Source organism: Mobula birostris, chromosome 3 (assembly GCF_030028105.1).
Source record: "Mobula birostris isolate sMobBir1 chromosome 3, sMobBir1.hap1, whole genome shotgun sequence".
In the NCBI taxonomy this organism is placed as follows: domain Eukaryota; kingdom Metazoa; phylum Chordata; class Chondrichthyes; order Myliobatiformes; family Myliobatidae; genus Mobula; species Mobula birostris.
In genome coordinates, this window is record NC_092372.1 from 184342063 (window position 1) to 184364914 (window position 22852).

General features: G+C 41.7%; 1 protein-coding gene across 2 annotated transcripts in view; it reads right to left on the minus strand.

Moving 5' to 3' along the window:
- nebl (nebulette) overlaps positions 1-22852 on the minus strand; it is a 304548-nt gene that overhangs the window by 151515 nt on the left and 130181 nt on the right. For both annotated transcript variants that reach the window (XM_072253807.1, XM_072253808.1), the window contains exon 3: positions 9477-9561. In XM_072253807.1, coding sequence (XP_072109908.1) covers positions 9477-9561 — 85 coding nt within the window. The remainder of the gene's footprint in view (positions 1-9476; positions 9562-22852) is intronic.

The following is a 22852-nucleotide window of genomic DNA, read 5'->3' on the forward strand; positions in this document are numbered from 1 at the left end:
TATGTTTGGGGTACGACATAAATAAAAGATGTTGTAATTGGAGAGAACAGACAAAGAAGCAGGTAAGGAGAAAATGAAAATGAGCTCTGACACCAGGATATAAACTGAAAGTATTTGCCAGGTGAGATATGAATTGATATGGAGCACAAGTGAGGATTAAACCAACAAGCTGTGAGCAGCTGTCACAGAAGGGACTGAGAGCAAACTGTGTAACAAAATAAAGGGGAAGCTCCCGGCAATGAAACAAAATAACTAGAAAAGGTGAAACAGGGAAATATTACTTATTTTTCACTATAACTGCACTTTTGTGAAACGCCACTTTAGTTAGCTCCAGAGATAACATTATTTTGCTGTTTAGTGTACCACTATATTGAATGTTTTGGCAATAATTGAGACATACTGGAGTGTTTCAGCAATGAAACTGATTAGCACTATTAAATCACAAAGGAAATCGGTGTGGGAAGCACAATCTGGCACCTTGCATTGTTTCTGCTCAGTATGAAGAATGGATTTCAGCAATGTGTTACACATGCTGTTAAAGAGTACAAACACCACAAATGTTTTCAATGAAAGGTTAATGGAGAAATTTGGGTGGTTAATAAATAAGTTAAACCAGAGTTTTATAATCTGAAGCAACCCAGTCATGTCCTCAACTCTCACTAATGCATTCTCTATCCCCTTCTCGAACTGGCATTTAATGCACAAGATCATCTTTCACAAGAGTCAACATTTCCACTTACACAGGTACACACACACATACAAAGGAAAAGAATATATACAAAAAGAAGCTAAACAAAGTCAATATAGGCACATTCATTGTGGTTTTAATTTTGCTTCTTTTGTCGTTCTTCCTTCCTTTCCCCTTAATAAGTGAAAATATGCTTGTGGTTGAAGTCACTTTCACTGCCTCGCATTGTCCCAATATATTTGACAATTAACGCACTTTACTAAAGAGTTGTCATTGTTGCGATGCAGAAATTAATGTACAAGACACTCCAGAAATAAGCAACGAACAAATAACTTGTTTTGTGCCTTTGGTAAATATTAGCCCAGGAACAAAAGTAATTCCCATTCTCTTCAAAACAGTGCCCACTAAATCTTTCACAGCTGAAAGGGCAGTGGGGGTCTCAATTTACATTCAGCACCGACTACAGTACAGTGCTGAAGTGTCAGCCTTGGTTACCGTGCTCCAATATCAGGAGAACAACTTGAAGCCGTCACCTTTTGACAGAGGAATGAATGTAATCAAATGAAACACAACTGACAAAGACAAAGAAGAAAAAAAATCAAAAAACAATCATATTATTTTTCATAATGAGTTACTTTATGTATAAGTTGGATATTGTTATTTAAATCATCTTACAATATGCAAAAATATTGAACAAGAGATTCTGCAGATGCTGGAAATCACCTATATTGTAACCTTATCACTTATTCAAGTGACTATATGATGCAAGTAAATATAATAAGAACCCAAAATCTCACCACCTTGTGATACAAGGATCATGTGGCTATAACTACAGCAAATTCCTAACAAATGAAGGTGCTTCCCAAACAGGCATAATAACTTCAATTAAAAATCAAGTTGGGACTGAGAGGGACTATTAATAACATGTTTTGAAAGAAATTATTTCCAAAATATTGGAAAAAGCCCAAAGGAGGCAAAGAGAGAGAGAGGCACGCACAGAGAGACGGGGAGGGGAGAGGCGGGAGAGGGGGGTAGGGAGGGTAGTGGGGGGTTGGCAAGGGGAAGACGGTGCAGGGACAGCAGCAGGGAGAGCTGTGAGATGAGCAGAAATAGAAATAGTCAACATAGTTTTGGATACCCTCACCAGAGGAAACATCCTCTCCACATCCGCCTTATCTAATCCTTTCAAAATTTGGTAGGTTTCAGTGAGATCCCTACGCATTCTTTTAAATTCTAGTGAATACAGGCCCAAAGCTGCCAGACACTCCTATGTTAACCCCTTAATTCCCATAATTATGCTCGTGAACCTCCTCTGGACTCTCTCCAATGACAATATATCCTTTCTGACATATGGGTCCCAAAACTGTTGACAAATCTCCAAGTGCAAGTCCATTTTATCATACATGAGCTCCGTTCATCGTAACAGCAGGGTAGCAGCTTTACTGCTTCAGGAAAGGAACTGTGTTTGGGTCTGGTGGCTCTGGCATGGATTCTGCGTAGTCTCCTCCCAATAGTCCATCAACAGGGTGGGTGGGATCCTTCATGATATTACCCACTCTTTCCAGCACCATCCAAAGTAAATTTATTATCAAAGTGCATATTGAATTGAATTGACTTTATTACTTGCATCCTTCATATACATGAGGAGTAAAAATCTTTACATTACATCTCCATCTAAATGTGCAATTTATAGTAATTTATAATAAATAGTATATACAACAATATAACATAGAAATACAATTGTGTCAGTCTGATGCCCTGGTGGAAGAAGCTGTCCCAGAGCCTGTTGGTCCTGGCTTTTATGCTGCGGTACTGACCTTGAAAGTGAGTCTATAGGTTGTAGGAACTGTTCAGTGATGGGGAAAGTGAAGTTATTCCCACTGATTCAAGTGCCTAATGGCTGAGGGCTTAAAACTGTCTCTGAACCTGGCGGTGTATGTCTTGAGGCTCTTGTACCTTCTTCCTGATGGCAGCAGTGAAAAGAAAACATGGTCTGGATGCAGAGGGTCCTTGATGATGGATTCTGCTTTCCTGCAACAGCACTGTGTAGATGTGCTCAATGGTGGGGAGGGCTTTACCCATGGTGGACGAGGCCATATTCAGTACTTCATGTAGACGTATTCGAACAAGGAAGGGCATTGGTGTTTCCATACTAGGCCATGATCCAACCAGTCAAAATACTGTCTACCACACATCTATAGAAGTTTGTCAAAGTTTTAGATGACATGCTGCAAACTTCTAAGCAGAAGGGGGATATTGAGTGACAGACATGACTTTAAGTATGACATCACCTTGTAGCATTAATGACAAAAATCTTCCTGAAGCAGCTCCACTATAAACTCAGTGGTGTTAAGTAAAACCAGTGCTTTGATGTGATTACCCTAAGTAATCCATTTTTCCAAAGCATATTACAATGATCACTGCTGGCCAGAAGACTGCAAGCTTTATGTCTAGTTTGAAGTCTTGATCTTCAAATATTCTTTTCCTCGGGCAACTCAGACTGTGATTGTCCTTGGGGAATGGTGAATATTATAATCAATGTTGTCCTCATGGAGAGATAGCTCATTTGAAATGAATCATTGAATCATGTAGTATCTTTTTAAAATCTATCAGTAATTCACCTAGTGAATTTATAGTAACTATTTTATGAACTTTAAAGGCACGAGGCATCAGATGACTACGCTGATTGGGAAACTGCATTAAAAGATATGAAAGTGAACAAGCAAAGTCTAATATTTAAAGAATAAATATATAGTTTGCACCCATATAAGAAAGCAAAAACAGGAAAAGTGACTATAAAGAGAAGTTCAAAGGATCATTAGATCAACAGACAAGGCGTATAATGCTACCAAAAAAGCAGTTAAGTCAATGAACTCAAAAGGTGACAACGACATTTAAAAGGAAAAGGAAAATATCACAAACAACAGGAATTCTGCAGATGCTGGAAATCCAAGCAACACACATCAAAGTTGCTGGTGAACGCAGCAGGCCAGGCAGCATCTCTAGGAAGACGTACAGTCGACGTTTCAAGCCGAGACCCTTCGTCAGTCTCGGCCTGAAACGTCGACTGTACCTCTTCCTAGAGATGCTGCCTGGCCTGCTGCGTTCACCAGCAACTTTGATGTGTGTTGCAGGAAGATATCACACTGGCTTTGCAAGAAACATGAATACAGACTGTAACAGCCTCTTAACACGCAGAAAAGAAATGATCAGTTAAAGTTAATGCTGGTGTCCTATGGATAAAGTAGGGGATAAGAAAATGGTAGAGGAATCTGTTGTGGCGTGGATGAAATCACTGGAGAGACAGAGTTACTGGTAGATACAAAGCAGCTTCTTTATTTGACAAAACAAGGTACAGCAGACATCATACGGACGGAGACGCTTTCAGTGGAAAGGTCTGCTAGCCCAATGTGGGCTCGATATTTATTTGCTAAATACAAAGGGCAATCCCTATTTACAAAGTATAGACAATGCATAGACAATGCTTTCTCTTGAAGCTACATACAAAACATCACACCTTCTGACTTCATCCATTCCTCCCAATGCCAACATGTCTGGGCTGGAATTCACAGCCTTTAGGAGTGCAAGTTAAATCCACAATACATTTATTTGGTATTTTATGTGCTAACATAGAGGACAATTCATATTTACAAAGTATAGATAGGGCTGTCTTCGAAACTACCTGTAAACTTCACACTTCCATTCACAGTTTTTAGGAGATGCATTGTTGTGAACTCAATCCACAGTACTTTGTCAAAGAACAGAGGACTGGTGGCCAAAGTCATTTAAGTGTAAGTGAATCATCTACCCAAAAACTCACTCTAACAGAATCAACAGATAAATTATATTCATCTTGATGGAAGACAGAGAAAACATCCTGGAAATAGTACAGAACTCTGTCTACCTACCTGGTGAAGTGCAGCGAGACATTCGAGTTTAAAAAAAAAGTGAAAAACAGCTGATGCAGGGTCTCGGCCAGAAATATCGACAATTTCCTGCTCCCTCGAGATTCCACTCAACCTGTTGGGCTTGACTTTGCCTCTGCGGTCTCTTGTGTCATCACTGGCTTTGCAAGGGCAACTTGAGTGTTGGGGCAAATCAGAGACACAGGAGATTCTGCAGATGCTGGAAATCTCAACCACCACACACAAAGTGCTGGAGGAACTCAGCACATCGGACAGCATCCACAGAGGGCATTAAACAGGCAGCATTGAGCGCCGAGATCCTTCATCAGAACTGTGAAGGAAAAGAGCAGAAGCCTGAATAAGAAGGTGGAGGGGGGGGGGTGGAGAGGGGAAGAAATATAAGCTGGCAGGTGATAGGTGAGACCAGGGAAAAGGGAAAGTAGGTAGAGGTAGGGGAGGAGGGATGATGTTAGAAGCCATTCCCGTGGCACTCTCACCCCATCTCTTTTCCTACACCACCCTCATGACTTGCCTGTCCCCTTCCCCTAGTTCCCCACCTCCTTCCCTTTAATTCTTTCTTCTCTCCCATCAAATTCCTTCTTCTTTGGCATTTCTTATCCACCTTCCACCTCCCAGTTTCTCACATTACCCTCCCTTCCCACAGCCACTAACCCTCCCCCTCACCTGGTCTCACCTATCACTGGCCAATGTGCTCCTTCCTGTCCACCACCTTCCCACCTTGGCTTCCGTCCCCTTCCTCTCCAGTCCTGATGAAGGGTCTCAGCCCAGAACATTAACTATTTACTTCCCTCTATAGATGCTGTCAATCTGCCGGGTTCCTCCAGCAGTTTGTGTGTGTGTCAGGAATGATGTTCACATCCAGTAAATAAAGAAAATGCAGGGACTTTGGAGAAATATTGCAAGTAAAACTAAGATGTAAAATAAAAGCTATTAAGGGAAATGTTCTGGCTTGAAACATGAGGGAATTCAAATCAGGCTTCCCTTCATTATCTAAGGCAGATAATGAAGGGAATTCTCTGGGGACGACAATACTTCGAAAATGGTAAAACTAAGAAAGGTAAAGTAGCATTACTCCAGAAAACTTAACTTTGGTTGGAAGCATTTTGAGGGAAAAATAAAACAGAAAATGAATTGGGTAATTTCGAGTGTAATGTAAGAAACATGGACACAATTTTTGGCCTCCATGTTAAGGAGTGCAAGAGGGAGAGTAAGGTAGAGATGAGATCACAGTTTGAAAGCGGAGTGAGAGCACAGAGTGTTTTTAGAACACATGCATCAAACACTGCTATGAAATGAACCTATGACTTCAAAGCTGAGCGAAGCTGTTATTTCACAAACAAGAGAACAGCTGCAGATGCTGGAAATCCAAGCAACACACACACACACACACACACACACACACACACAATGCTGGAGGAACTCAGCAAGTCAGTCAGCATCAATGGAAATGAGTACAGTCAACGTTTCTGGCCGAAACGCCTCATCAGGACTGGAGGAAATAAGACACCATCTTTTCTCCAGTCCTGAAGAAGCGTCTCAGCCCAAAATATCGAGTGCACTCTTTTCCACAGATGCTGCCTGACTTGCTGAGTTCCTCCAGCATTGTGTGAGTAACTGGTATTTCCAGAGTCTCAGTTGTTGCTGTTTCGTATGGAAGGATTTTTCTCTTCACACTTCTCATTGGTTTTCGTCCAGCCGCTCCTCCTATTGAAAAGTTGGCATCATTCCTGATGAAGTGTGGCCTGGGAGGGGCAGGCATACGTTGGTCCATTCGGGAGCCAGGGTTGGATCAATATTCATCTGTCATCTCATCCGCAGCCATTCCAGTACGGGTGGCCAAGCTGGTATTGCCTGATGGAGTCCTTGAAGCATGCAAGCCTCCATACAACATTAATCCAGGTCGTGGAGAACAGTCTCGGAAAAAGTGGGCTGCAGGTCTTCAAATAACAACTTAGTAAGCTTTTCTTGCGAAGATCTTTATGGATCAGTATAGCCTGCAAGCTTATTAATGACACAAGTTCAACCTCACTGTTTTTCCTCTTATCAGCTTCAGGGCTGCTTCATTTCTCTTCCTTCAAGCACTAAAATTTTTCTTGAATGTGTAATTCTCAGCTGGTTACTCATAATTGATAAATCTCACTTGTATCTTTCCAAGTTACCACTGCAAGCTCAGTTTCTGGGAACCTGGCCAATGCCATGGGTATTCATTTTACCACATATCAATGCTCCCCATAAGGGCTCAGCGTGCAGACAGCAGAGAGGCTCAAACAAAGACCAGAAACTTAACAGCAGTGAATTTTGGATAGAAAACTAGTTGGAACAGTTGCCATCTCAAACTGCAAAGACAGTTTCCCCCCCCTTGTGCAAATAGTATGATTTCAAAATTACCGAAAATTCCTAAGAAATATGAAGCAGATGAATAACTGGAGTTACCTTTTGAAATTCTTCCACTGTTAATACATTTTAAAATGCAATGAATATATCACGGGGAGTAGTTTCTGTTCTGAACTACAAATGAGAAAATGCTTTAGTCCTGTACTGTCGATACAAAGTTTCTTCAAAGAACTTTATTTGCAAAGTTTTATGCTCTGTTTAAATATATTTACCATCATTCTGATTGTTATTGCATTAATCCAATAGTTTACCAGTCCTAACTAATGAAAGTAGAATTCAACCAATTTGGAACAGGCAAGTAGCAAGAGCAGTTCGGAGGCTACGAGCACTGCAGCAAGTAACTCATTTCCTAACTCCGCAAAGCCTATTCACCATCTACAAGGCTCAAATCAGGAGTGTGATGGAATATTGTCCAGTTGCCTAGATGAGTGAAGCTTTTATGTCGCTCAAGGAGCTCAACCACCATAAATCCTGCTTCTGTGGCACCTTTTCCAGCACCATTAACTCACTTCACCACCTACACATAGCAGCACCAGTTGTACCAAGAATGCACTACAATAAATCACCAAAATTCCTTACAGAGAACATTCCAAATCCAGTTAGAACAACAAGGACGGCACAACAATGGGCACACAACCACATGGAGGCGAGGCTTCACTTGGAAATATATCACTGTGCCTTCACCAGTGCTGGTTCAAAATCCCAGAACTCCCTCATAACAGCATTGTAGCTACTCCCACACCTCAAGGATTGCCACCACCCTCTCAAAGGATTGGCAATTACAGGCTTAGTCAGCCTGTAACGCCGACATCCCTTGAATGATTAAAACTGAAAGTTAGACCACACAATTATTCATTATTTCAAAGTCAGTTAATAGGTTCACCTCATTTAATTCAGCCAAATTAAAAGCATCAATATTGATGTTCTTGCAGTTTTTTTTAAATCTTTTAATGATTATCCTTTGATGCTCCACAAATCACTTATTCAGTTTTTTTTTAAAATCTGTTTAATTATTTTCTGTTGGTCCTTGTTCCCTGAAGTTTTGACTAAAAGCAAGAGATCAAACATTGTGTGCAGGACTACTGAAATAGATTAAATAGTTGAGAAATGTGGAGCGAGAAAGAACTAAATGCACAAATCAAGACTGGAAACTAAATAGTTCCAGATGAAAATGAAACTACCTTAAATAAAAGACACCAAAAAAGGATTTTTGTTTCCTGATTTAAAAATGAGTAGTGTAGTAGATAAATGTCTTGCACTTCTCTTCACAAATGAACTGAAATTGAAATCAAAGTAGTTTCACAAGAAAACAATGCTCATGTGAAAATTTAAGGTGATCAGTTATATGGTAAACGTACAGTATTCTAACTTTTTTGCACACTGCATCAAACAATTCATAGCTTAACTGGAAAACAATTAATTTCATTCCACAAGGAAAACAATTTGTCCAGTCTTACAAGACAATTAACTTCTTTAATCAATAAGAGATCTGTCTTATTCAATGATAAGATTGTACAGTGTTCTTTACAATCAGTGTATAACCTTTCCATTTCAAAGCTGATAATTAAATAAGGTTAGTGGTGGGTAAATGAGAGATCAATTTATACGCCACCACTTGCAGTACTTTCCTGCAAGAACTGCATGGGACTATTGGGGAAATTAGATAATGCATTTCTTTCCAACCCAGTTATCAGAGAGAAGAAAATTATTTACAGAGTTCTGGGAAGAGATAATTGAAAGATAAATTAATTAAAAATAAGAAAACAAAAGAAATTGATCTAACATAACACAGTTTTAAATAAGCTTGATGAGGGTTACTGATGTAAAATAAGATGGAAGCCCTTTAACATCAAATCATTTTGTTATATGATATGTGGATTTCAATTCATAGTGATAATCTTTTCTCTGGTTGTTCCAGTCTGATAGTGTGAGTTGATTAGTTTCAATTAACAGCCACGGGCCTAAAAAAAATTGATCTAACTTAGCACGTACAATTTTAAGTAAGCTTGATGAGGGTTACTGATGTAAAATAAGATGGTAGCCTTTTAACATATCATTTTGTTATATGATTTGCGCATTTCAATTCATAGTGATAATCTGTTCTCTAGTTATTTCAATCTGATAGTGTGAGTTGGTTAGTTTCAGTTAATAGCCACAGGCTTAAATCAATCCCTACACAAAATAAATGTGCAGCAAATAGTTCTCTTATGGTTTCAAATACATAGCACAGGAATATTTGCTCCAAATGTGGCACATTTCAATCCTAGAACTGATTTATACTAAGTTAATATCAATGATAACATCATTTCAATTGATAGAAAAATAACCAAATGAAAAAAACTGAAGGAAAGAAAATCAATTTGCATTTACAGCTCATCTTTGAACATAAATGGGAGAAATGGAATTTTAAATACATGACTTCTGAGCCAACAAATGATTGGGAATTGCTGCACCAGAGACAAGCTTACCTGACTTTGCAGTTCACTCTGTTGCTTCAAACGGAGGTTTTCTGGCGTATCAGCAACTATGGTGAATTGCTGCTTTGGGTAATGGCTGAAACAATAAGACAGAGTAGCAATCAAAAACTAATAAAATATTTTATGCACAAAAAGAATATGTGCGTCATTTTTGCAGAATTATATTATGCCGTGAACTTAAGGTACTTATTGGGCAGATGGGGCTTCAATATACCAGCTGCTCTGTCAGCACTGGTCTACAATTTAGCAATCTAATCTTGAAGAAGAGGACTGGGGTTGCTGCTCTGAAGCATCCCAAAGTCCAATGACAGAGCCCTGAACAGTACCTAGGGTTCAAATGATGTACTGTAGAAACCCCTCCTGCAAAACTACATTGACAGATTTGTGAGCTGACAGACGTGTGCCTTGTTAGTTGTTAAAGAGAAACATTCAAAACCAAAATAGAAGTAAAAGACTTTTTTCCATTGAAAATCAAAAGTTAATTTAAAAAAATTTCAACATCTTTCAAGAAAGTAAAAAAGAACTTATCTTTTTACCTGTCTTCCCCACAGATTTCCAAACATCTTTGAAATCTGCACCCATTAAAAATGAATGAAATGCATTTTCACATATCTGAAATAGAACAGAAAATTCTGGAAGTGCTCTGCAAGCCTGGCAGCTTATATGGAAGGAGAAACAGAATCAATGTTTCAGTTTGATGACTCCTCATTAAGAGGGTGAGAAATAAGATACTTTAAAGTTGCAAAGAGCATAGGGCAATGATGGGAAGGACAAAACAAATATCTCTGATGGTGACAGGACAAAGGATTCCAATCCTCACAGAACCACTGAGATGATGGAAAGACGGAAAATAAATAGAGGGACATAAAAACAAATAAATATAGGACAGCTGAAATAAAGAGGAAAATGTTGGAAATGCCAAGCGCATTGTGCAGAGCCTGTAAAGAGGAAAAAAAAGTGAGTTACAATTACAGATTGATAATCTCATGGCAAAATTGGTCTGTTTTGAGATAGGGGATGAAGTGCTGTTCCGTGTTGGATGATGCAGGAGGCTCAGGTGGGCATGAAAGTAAGAATTAAAGTTAAGGGCCACCTTTGCAAACTTGACACCACTGAACTGCAAAGCAGCCTCCCAACCTGCAAAGGCATCCCGAAGGAGTAGACCACATCAAGGACACCAAACCTGGAACACTGGGTTAGAAGTGCAAATGATTTGCAACTTCATCTTGTTTGGGTTCTTTGGTTCCAATAAATCCCAATGCAAGCTTCAGCAACAGCTCCTCATCTCTCATTACACTGCAGCCTTTGAGACTCAATATCAGTTCAATAATACATGTGACTTTATTTTTCCAGAACTGGTCAGTTCTGATGTAAGGTTATCCCTTTATCATAGTAACCAGGTTTACGCTGCCTGTGGTGCCACAATTTTCTAGCATTTGTCCTTGAACTATCTAGCTTCTGTACCAACCTAAACAACTCTAATTGCTACAGCAAGACCAACACCACTTTATCCTACAATGGACTTTCTTGAAGCATAAATGACTGAAAGGGCAACAAAAACAAATAACCCAGGGGCTCACTAACAGTTGTCTCTCGTTCAAATCACAAAGAGAGAATCTGCGGATGCTGGAAATCCAAGCAACAGACATAAAATGCTGGAGGAACTCAGCAGGCCAGGCAGCATCTATGGAAAAATACACAATCAACGTTTCAGGCCAAAACATTTCAGGCAGGACTGGAGAACAACAGATGGGAAGTAGATTTAAAAGGCGGGGGGGGGGGGGGGAGAGAGAGAAACAAGGTGATAGGTGAAACCAGGAGAGGGAGGGATGAGGTGCTGCCAGTGTGGCCTCCTGTATATCAGTGAGACCCGACACAGAGTAGGAGACTATTTCGCCTAGCACCTACACTCTGTCCGCCAGAAGATGCGGCATCTCTCAGTGGCCACCCATTTTAATTCTACTTCCCATTCCCATTCTGATGTCAATCCACAGCCTCCTCTACTGTTGCGATAAGGCCAGGTGGGAGAAACAGCACCTTATGTTCTGTCTGGGTAGCCTCCAACCCGATGGCATGAACACCGATAATCAAACTTCCGATAATGCTCCTCCCCACCTTCACTAGTCCCCAACCCCTTTTCCTTCTCTCACCCCATCTCCTTGCCAGCTCATTGCCTCTTGGTGCTCCTCCCCCCCCCCTTTTCTTTCTTCCATGGCTTTCTATCACCACCTATCAGACTGCCCCTTCTCCAGTCCTGTATCTTTCACCGATTGACTTCCAAGCTACTCACTTCATCCCTCCCCCTGCTGGTTTCTCCTATCATCTTGTTTCTCTCTTCCCTCTCCACCTTTCAAATCTACTCATCTATGTCGACTGTACTTTTTTTCCCCCATAGACGCCGCCCAGGCTGCTGAGTTCCTTCATGAGTAGATTTGAAAGGTGGGGTGTTGCTTGTCTCCATTCAACAACATTTTTAAAAAATCTGATCATTTTCTTACTCACAATTGCCCCTATCCCATTTCTCCACAGCGGTAGTGCATAAACTGGATCACATGGCACATTTCATTAAACACAACTTATTCATAAATCAAGTTACTTAAGAGCAAGATAAGCCAAGTGATTACTCCTGGGTGAAATGGTGCATGATAGGACAAAGACCAGGAACTTCTGTCTGCTCGATATGTAGGCATTTGTTACAGAGTTGCAGTGTTATAGATCAATAGTGCACAGAAGCAGACCACTTGGCCCATCCAGACTGTGACAAACTATAATTCTGCCTCATCCCATTGACCATACTTGGGCCACGCCCCTCTTATCGACATACTTATCCAAATTTATCTTAAATGTTAAAATGAAACCCACACCCATCATTTCCTCTGGCAGCTCATAACCACACTCTCACCACCCCGAGTGAAGAAAGTTCCCCTCAGATTCTGCTTCACCATTTAATCTTTCACCCTTAGCTTATGACCTCTGGTTCTAATTCCTTTTTTCCCCAAATCGGATTCAGATTCATCACATATACTGTACATTGAAACACAGAGTGAAATTCATTGCTTGCAATAACAACCAGACGTGCAGGGGGCAGCCTGCAGTGCGGCTACACATACCAGCGCCAACGTAGCACACTCATACTATTCAGCAGCACAACACAAGCAGTGACAACACCAACAACAAAACAAACCTCTTCCTCAACAACCCATTCACAAACACAGACTGTCATCTAACTTTCAAGTCAGGGCACCTCCAGGCCTCTAGTACTTTGCACCGTACTCTCAGAAATCGGGCTTTCACACTTCAGTCCCATGCCTGGACATGCAGAAGTCAAGTCTCTGACCTCCAGAGCAGCCAGTCCTGATCTTCAGGCCTCTACTTCCGGGCTCGGACTTGCCGACTTTGCACTTCAAGCCTCGGACTTTTACCTCCAGACTTGCCGAGGACTGGACTTCAGCCTTCAGCTTTGCCCTCCGGATGCCGCGGTCTGAACTTTAACCTCCAGACTTTGCCAAATTCTGGGCATCAACCCAAGGACTCGATCAGAGTTACAGTAAAGCAGTCACCCCAAAGTTGCAGGAGGCGAGTAGCTGGGTGACTGTCAGGAGAAATGGAAACATGAACAGACAGTTAACACAGTGCACCCCTGTGGCCATTCCCCTCAATAATAAGTATACCGTTTTGGATACTGTTGTGGGGAATGACCTCCCAGGGGAATGCCACGGAGACCGGGTTACCGACACTGAGCACATGTCCGTGGTGAAGAGGAGAAAGAGGGAGAAGAGGGAAGCGGTAGTGATATGGGACTCAATAGTCAGGGGAACAGCCAAGAGATTCTGTGGATGTGAACGGGACACCCAGATGGTATGTTGCCTCCCAAGTGCCAGGGACATGTCAGATCGTGTCAACAGCATTTTGGAGGGGGAAGAAGAGCAGCCAGATGCCTTGGTACATATCGGTACCAATGATATAGAGACAAGCAAAGAGGTCCTGAAGAGAGAATTTAGCGAGCTAGGCAGAAAGATGAGAAACAGAACCTCCAGGGTAGTAATTTCTGTATTGCTGTCAGCGCCACATGTCAGTGAGGTTAGAACAGGATGATTTGGCAGATAAATGCGTGGTTGAGAAACTGATTCAAGGGGCAGGGCTTCAGTTTTTTTAGATCTTTGGGATCTCTTCTGGGAGAGGTATGACCTGTTCAAAAGTGATGGGTTGCACCTGAACCCGAGGGGGACCAATATTCTCGCGGGCAGGTTTGTTAGAGCTGTTGGGCAGGGTTTAAACTAATTTGGCAGGGGAGTGGGAACCAGAGTGAAGGGACACAGGATAGGACAGTTGGTATAAAAGCAATGATAGCGTGCAGTCAGACTGTCAGGAAGGGCAGGCAGATGATGGGACTTAGTTGCAGCCAACAGGCTGACTATCAGTGCATTAGGGATGCAGAATCAAAAAGGGTAGCAAATACAGTACTTAAAGTGTTATATCTCAATGCACAGAGAATAACAAATAAGGTGGATGATCTTGTTGCACTATTACAGATTGTCAGGTATGATGTTGTAGCCATCACTGGACCATGGCTGAAGGATGGTTGTAGTCAGGAGCTGAATGTCCAAGATTACATGTTGTATCGGAGGGATAGGAAGGTAGGCAGAGGGGGTGGCGTGGCTCTGCTGGTAAAGAATGGCATCATATCGGTAGAAAGATGTGACGTAGGATCGGAAGATGTTGAATCCTTGTGGGTTGGGTTAAAAAACTGCAAGGGTAAAATGACCCTGATGGCAGTTACATACAGGCCTCCCAACAGTAGCCGGGACATGGACAACCGATTGCAATGAGAATGTACATGGCTGACAAGGGAAGTCAAAGCCAATGTAAAAGTAAAAGAGAGGGCATACAACAAAGCAAAAATTAGCGGGAAGACAGAGGTTTGGGAAGCTTTTAAAAACCTTCAGAGAGCAACTAAAAGAATCATTAGGAGGGAAAAGATGAAATATGAAAGCTAGCAAACAATATCAAAATGAATAGCAAGAGCTTTTTCAGGTATGTAAAAAATAAAAGAGAGGTGAAAGTGGATATAGGGTCGCTAGAAAATAGGGCCGTAGAAATAATAATGGGGGACAAGGAGATGGCAGATGAACTAAATGAATATTTTGCATCAGTCTTCGCTATCAGTGTGCCAGGCGTTGAAGGGTGTCAGGGCAGAGAAGTGAGTGCAGTTACTATTACAAGGGAGAAGGTGCCCAAAAAGCTGAAATAACCAAGGGTACATAAGTCACCTGGACCAGATGAACTGCACCCTAGAGTTCTGAAACAGGTAGCAATAAAGATTGTGGAGGCATTAGGAAAGATCTTTCAAAGATCATTGTACTCTGGCATAGCGCCAGGGGACTGGAAAATTGCAAATGTCACCCCACTCTTAAAGAAAGGAAGTGGGCAGCAGAAAGGAAATTGTAAGCCAGTTAGCCTGACCTCAGTGGTTGGAAAGATGTTGGAGTCAATTGTTAAGGATGAGGTTATGGAGCACTTGGTGACACAGGACAAGATAGGACAAAGTCAACATGGTTTCCTTAAAGGAAAATCTTGCCTGATGAACCTGCTGGAATTCTTTGAGGAGAGTACACATAGGATAGATAAAAGGGAGGCAGTGGATGTTGTATATTTGTACTTTCAGAAGGCCTTTGACAAGGTGCCACGGATGAGATTGCTTACCAAGTTAAGAGCCCATGGTATTACAGAAAAGTTATTGGCATGGTTAGAGCATTGGCTGATTGGTAAGAGGCAGTTCCTTTGAGGAGGAGAAGAAGAAGAAAGCCCTTAACTGTGAGTGGAGTCATTGGGACGCCATCATGATGGCGTTTTTTTTAAGCAGGCTTTCTTATTTTAACGAGGCAGAGTCGCTAGCTCTACGCTCAACCCAGCACAGAGCTGTGAGACGAAAAGCGTGCAAGGGAGCCAGCTGGATTCAAACTCCGGAGCCTTCATTCCCAAGTCCGGCGCTGATGCCACTACGCCACCAGCCGGCCAGTTCCTTTGAGTGAACATAATTATTAGCCTTTACCGGCCCAGTCACAATGACTCTATTGACAACGTGCTGCAACAATTCTATTTCCTTAGAAAGGCTAAATAAATTTGGCATATCCTCTTCGACCTCACTAATCTTTATAATGCACCATCCTATCTAGGTGTATCACAGAGCAACTACACTGCCTGCGACCACAAGAATTTGCAGAGTTGTGAACACAGCTCAGTGAGTCCCCCTTCCACGGACTCTGTCTCACTATTTTGGTAAAGCAACCAGCATAATCAAAAACCCCACCCACTGCAGGCATTTGCTCTTCATTCCCTCTCATTGAGAAGATACAAAAGCCTGATATCTCTAGGCTCAAGGACAGGTTATATTTCACAGTTGTAAGACTATTGAATAGTCTCCTTGTATGATCAGATGGACTCTTGACCTCACAATTTACCACATTATCACCTGTCTACACTTTCTTTATAACTGTAACACAATATTCTGCGTTCTGTTATAGTTCTTTTTTTCTCCTTTTTACTATCTTGATGTGCCAACAAGGTGAAATGATCTGCATGGAAGGCTTGCAAATCAAAGTTTTTCCACTGTACCTTGTGACAATAACAAGCCAATTCAATTTACCAATTCAGCTCATGCCTCAGTAGTGCCACTGGCAGTACTCCAATACCATAGGAGGGTTGTGGGCCCACAGAGCAGAGGCAAACCCGTACCCATCCACAAGGAGCCTATTCCCACAAAAGAGAACAGAGACCAAAAAGAGACAACTCTGACATTTTTGCAGCCTCTGGGTAATTCAAGGCCATACCTAATGATCTCCCAGCACAGTGGAGGGAGGAGATATTGGCTGTGCATGCAACAAAACTATTTGAAGTTTTCTATTAGAATGCAAATAAATAATTGTTCCCCCATCACACTCCGATCCTTAACACCAAAATGTTTCATCAATGATCAATTGAGAAAGCCCAGAGAGATAGACAAAACCCTTCACAGCTTCCTCTGCATAAACTTGCAAGTGGCCATAAAAGATCAGCAAAAAATTTACTAAAATGGCTCATGCTGCTGTTTAGAATAGTGTACGCATCAAGACATTAAGTTTATTTCTGCATTTCCCAAATGAGTAGTGAATATCACACCTGAGAAACAACTTGTTTACAGATTTCCATTTTATTCTGTCAGTACTTCTATCAAATCACCCCAGATTCTACCACTCACCACACACACAAGTCAATTTATAGCAGTGTAGTAACATACTAACCTACATGTTGAAGAATGTGGGAGGAAGATCATTCCAAACACAAGTATTGTATATTGAGATAGTACAAAAGGGAAATCAATAGAATTTAGGTTTACATGTGCAGAACAATTCTAATAGATATAAAGAATAGATGTGCTGAAATCACAGATAGACAGAATTGGAGGTCATGGCTGAATCACGGTTACTGGTGCAGTGAGGCAGAAGTTCTGCTACACGTGTACTGTGTCAACCTGGCTCTTCCTCAGCAGCTCGATCTGAAAATGTGCAAGTCTCGTTTTAAAACCGCAAACGTGAGAAAATCTGCAGATGCTGGAAATTCAAGCAACACACACAAAAGGCTGGTGGAACACAGCAGGCCAGGTAGCATCTCTAGGAAGAGGTACAGTCGATGTTTTGGGTCGAGACCCTTCTTCAGGACTAACTGAAAGAAGAGATAGTAAGAGATTTGAATGTCGGTGGGGAGAGACCCGAAATGATAGGAGAAGACAGGAGGGGGAGGGATGAAGCCAAGAGCTGGGAAGTTGATTGGCAAAAGCAATACAAGGCTGGAGAAGGAGTATCATGGGACAGAAGGCCTTGGAAGGAAGAAAGGGGGAGGGGAGCACCAGAGGAAGATGGGGATCCGACAGAGGATAAAATAACAGGCAGGTCTATTACAGACGGCAAAGAGGAAGTCCCGGAGATGTGGAAGGGACTGAGATAGGGACGCCAGGTATCTCCTCATGAGAGTGTCGCCCTCAGAGCTCGACAAGAGAAGCACTGGGATGCAGAGTCAATTAAATGTGAGTACCTGGGGTCCTCGGAAGGTCCAAATAGAGGATCGAAAACTCCTCAAAAGATCTACTTTAGTACGTTTCTAAAAGTAAACAGCTCACTGCAATGTCAAATGCCATTTTTAGTCAGTTTTGTGAGTGTTTGCAGGAAAACTGAATGGACTTTAGCGTTATATGCAGTTTTGGTTCAGTGCTCAAAAAAAAAATTGGAATCCAATTTTTTGACAAAGCTTTCCCCTATTCTGGGATATATGGAGTTATGAAAAAAGACAAAAAATTACAATTTTTTCTTTCCACTTAACTCTGCAATATTTGATTACTGAAAAGACAGTACTCACATTAACTTCGAGGAATTATTCTGTGCTGATTTGACTGTGACATTACATATTTAGTTATTTATTGTTAAGCATATTTATTTATTACTACTAGCTGAAGCAGTAGAAAGTGAAGATTATTCTAGTTCAAAGGTGCTGAGATTTAAGCAATAATGATTAAAGGTGTGTTTTTTCATTCTAATACATTCTTCCCTTTGCTTCTGCCTTCCTTAAACAGAAGGCTGTAAGGAGCACACATTCTCCAACATCATAAGTTGGAATCATCACCATGGCACCCACCATAAACCAGCATATGCAAATTTGAGTAACATGCCAGACATTAAAACACAGCATGAATACTAATAAGTAAATCATTTGCAAATTAACTGAAATCATAGCTTCTTATATTTCAAGAAATTATTCCACAGAAGAATATGAATAAAAATAGTAAAAGGCAAGTTGACAAACACAAATCAGAGTTTGGACACAGACAGTTACAGACTCAAAATAAATAGATATTAAATTTTCTATCTAATGTATCAAGAGTTTCCTCTAGTCCATTTTTTTTTAAATATCATGTAACTGTAAAGTTGGCATCACTGGCAACATTTATCAACCGTTCCCGTTGGCACAAAAGGAGATGGTGAGGAGCCACCCTTTTGAAGAAATGCAGCCCTGGACAACATAGTCTCACAACATTGAAGGGTAGGTGGTTTCAGAATTTAGACCCTCCATAATGAACAATGTATCAGAATTAGATTTATTATCACTAACATTCTTCATGTCACAAAATGTGTTGGTTTGCAGCAGCAGCCAGTACAATACAAAAAAAGTTACTATAAATTACAGAAAGAATGTTTTAAAAAGAGTGCAAAAAGGGAGCACTATAGTGAGATAGTATTCATGGCTTCATGAACCATTCAGAAATCTGGTGGCAGAGGGGGAAAAGCAGTTCCTCAAATATTGAGTGTGCATCTTCAGGTTCTTGTACCTCCTCCTGAATGGTAGCAATGAGGAAAAGGCCATGCCCTCTGTCTTGAGTGATGGGAGGGTGGGGTGGGGTAAAGGTCCTTAAAGACAGATGCAGCCTTCTTGAGTCATCACTTTTTGAGGATATTCTTGATGTTGGGGAGGTTAATGCCAATGATGGTGCTAGTACGAGTTTACAACTCTTTGCTGCTTTTTCGAATCCTGTGCCTCCATACCAGACTACGATGCAACCAGAATGCTCTCCACTGTACATCTATAGAAATTTGCTAGTCTTTGGTAACACACCAAATCTCCTCAAACTCCTAATGATCTCCCGATGAAGAAGTCAACATTCCAGTAACAGGGGGCAATCCAAGAACCCAGGTATTGAAGCTTGTTGATTAGCACTAAGGACACAAGTGTTGAATGCTGAGCTGTAATCAATAAACAGCAGTCTGGCTTAGAGTACTACTGTTGTCCAGGTAGTCCATGACCAAGTGGAGAGCCAGTGAGATTGCATCTGCTGTAGACCGATTGCCATAGGCAAATTGCAGTAGGTCCAGGTACTTCTCAGGCAGAAGTTAATTCCAGCTGTAATCAAACTCACAAAGCATTTCATCAAGAGTAGACGGGAGCGCTAATGGGTGACAGTTGTTGAGGCAGCTCACCCTGCTCGTCTTGAGCACTGGTACAAATGATACCCTTTTGAAATAGATGGTAACTTCGGACAGCAGCAGTGAGAGACTGAAAGTGTCCTTGAACACTCCACACAGTTGGTTGGTACAAATTTTCAGTGCTCTGTCAGGTACACAATTTGTGTATGGCACCTCGCAAGAGTTCACCCTCCTGAAAGATTTTCTGACATCAGCCTCTGAGGCAGTTATCACGGGGTTGCCCAGTGATGAGGGATTTGCACAGGTATAGCTTTATTCTCACTTTGAAAGTTTGCATAAAAGGTATTCAGCTCATCGTGGACATTCATGATGTTAAGTTTCGCCTTAAGTATTTCTAATTTGAGGATAGTGTATCGCTGGAAGGGGGAGCTGAATTGGTGGTGCTTCCACATGACTGCTGCTGCCGTCAGCTGATGACAAGTGGGTCTACCACACTTCCCCAAGAAGTCCTTCAGCCAAATTGCTGTGCATGGAACGAATGGTAATCAACTACTGCACCACTTAACTTTGTGCAAAAACTGACTCAGTGTGAGTTTGTCCAAGACCCTGATGGCAGAAGCACAGATTTGTACAGGTAATTAACTTCAATGTATTTTGTAAATGCTGAAAATTGCATTATTCACCAAGAGAGGAGAGAGTTCACATGTAGAATAATGGAAGGAATGTCCTTCAAGTCAGCTGTTTGTCCTTGTTGGGTCAAACATCGAAAATAGTGAGTACTCCACAACATATCTGATGTGCTTCATTAGGTAGAGTTATCAAGTCAAATAGAGACTCTGCATGGAACTTGGCCCTTTATCTTACCAACTCCATTGTCAACCATCAACCACCAAGTTACATTAATCGTACACAAATCACGTTTTTTTTTCCAATTCTCCCCACATTCTTATCAAGATTGCACTTGCACAAGATTTCACCACTCACACAGACTAGGGGCAATATACAATGGCAAATTAACCTACTATTGCAAAAGTCTTTGGCAAAGGGGACAAAATCAGAGAACCTGGAGGAAACCCACGCAGTCATGGGGAGAATACACAAACTCTACAGCAGTTCTGGAGTAAACCCAAGTTCCTGGCACTTAGAGGCCACAGCTCTACTAACCAGAGTGCTGTTCCGAGTGTTGACTCACCTGGCAGTAATTCTACAGCTGGTACAGTTCAAAGGTTTCAAATGTACATTTAATGTCAGAGAAATGTATACAATATACACCCTGAAATGTTTTTCCTTCACAACCATCCACGAAAAAAGAGGAGCGCCCCCAAAGAATGAATGACAGTTAAATGTCAGAACCCCAAAGTCCCCCCCCAGCTCCCCTCCCTCCTGCACGTAAGCAGCAGCAAGCAACGATTCCCCCCACCCCCACTGTTGACTATTGTTTCCCAGGCAGACGATAGTGCCAAACTTGGTGGTGATAATGACACTGAATGTCAGATAGACAGTTAGACTCTTTCACACTGAAGTAAGTTTTAAACCTGATGCCTTTGTATTTAGAAGGATACTTGCCACCAGATTGCCCATGCCTGTATGTCTCTAGGTTCATGTTGCTTGCTGAGGAATTGCACGAACAATTCAACATTGTGTAATAGCCAAACATCCTGTTTTCTGTCATTACAACAGAAGGGAGAATCATTGATTAACCAGCTGAAGATTTCTGGGCCCAGGACAATTCTGAGGAAGTCCTACAGGATGACTGAGCACTAGGATATCTGCTCCCCCCCAACAAGCATAACCAACATCCTTTCTGCCAGGTATAACTTCAACCATTGAGAGTGTTGGCCAAAAGAGGGTAGATGCTGGAAATCTAAAATAAAAACAGAACACTAGAAATACTCAGCAGGTCAGAGATCAGCTTGTGATAAAGTCCAGACACAGCTCTGGCTGCCAACCTGGTCTACTGCATACGATGCTCCCTATGTGATTTCCATTACATCAGCAAAACCAAGCACAGAGTGGACAATTATTTTGCAAAACACCTATGCTCACTCCTCAAGTGGCCACCTCAAGCTCCCAGTTGTACGTCATTTCAATTTCCCTTTCCACTCCCACAATGACCTGTCAATCCTTGGCATTTCCACTGTCGAGGTAAGGACCAACATCTCATATTCTGCCTTGGTAGTCTGCAACCCAATGGTACGAACTTTGAACTTGATAATTTCAGGTCATCTTCCCCTCCAGTGGGTCCTTTCCCCCTTTTCCCTCTTCTTCCTCCCATTCCCCATTTTTGTTCCCTTTTCCTCAAACATCAAACCAGCCCATCCCCACCACCATCACCTATCTTCATCCCAGTCTATCTCCTGGTACCATTCACCCACCACACTCACAGTTCACCCAAAGGTTTCCCTCTAGCCCACCACACTCCCCTTTCACCATCTGCTTCTGGTTCCAGTATTTGCCATTCAACTCTCCCCTACAACAGTTCCCATTATCACCTCTACTCATCAGAATCCAGCACTGGTAGCTCTTTGTGTTCCTGCTTCTCTCCCTCCACCTTCACATTCTCCTACCACACCTCATTCTACCTGCTTCTACATTTTCTCCACTCTCTCTATATCATAACCACCATTGCTATGTCACTATCTCCCATCTCCAGCCCGTTTGCCTCCCCTACCTAACACATCCTGCCTGTCATCTTACTCAATCCACCAATCTCCTGGAGTCCTGTCTCACCACTCCCCTTCTCCATATTACACTGGCCATTTTGACTTCCCACTCTTGGTCCTCATGCAGGATTTCAACCTGAAACCTCGACGATTACTCTCTCCCCACAAATGCTACTTGACCTAGTGAGTTTCTCCAGCAGATTGCTTATTGCCTAATGAATAAATGTTCTTCGAATAACTTCTTTACAAACATAATAAAAAAAGGATCCTCTACTTTGTTGTATTATTTCTCTTTTCAGGATTTGTTACTGCTGCTCTCATTTTTAACTTGTTTATGCCAAACAGAAACAAAGTTAAATTGACAAGGTGCAGCCAGACACTAACGCTCTGTAATTTATATCCAACTCTAATATAACAGCTTAACCTGCCCTATATGCTGATGAGTGAGAAACTCACACCAAGTCAACGTGTGCCTTCTTTAAAAATGCAGAAGGAATCTGAGAGAGAAAAAAATCATTGGGACCTGAGCTACAATTTCAGTCACCTAACAGCAAGGGACTGTTCCCATCTGTAACGTGCAGCCGGTGAATTCACTCTCCTGCCTGTCAAGAATATTGATCAGCAGGGAACAATGGAGAAATACATGTGCTCAAAAGCCATTTACAAACCTTAGCTTAATTCCTACAATGCCAGTCTTCGGATCTTAACCACTCTTGGAGCCAGATAACAGGCTCTCACTTTCAGTAAAATGTTC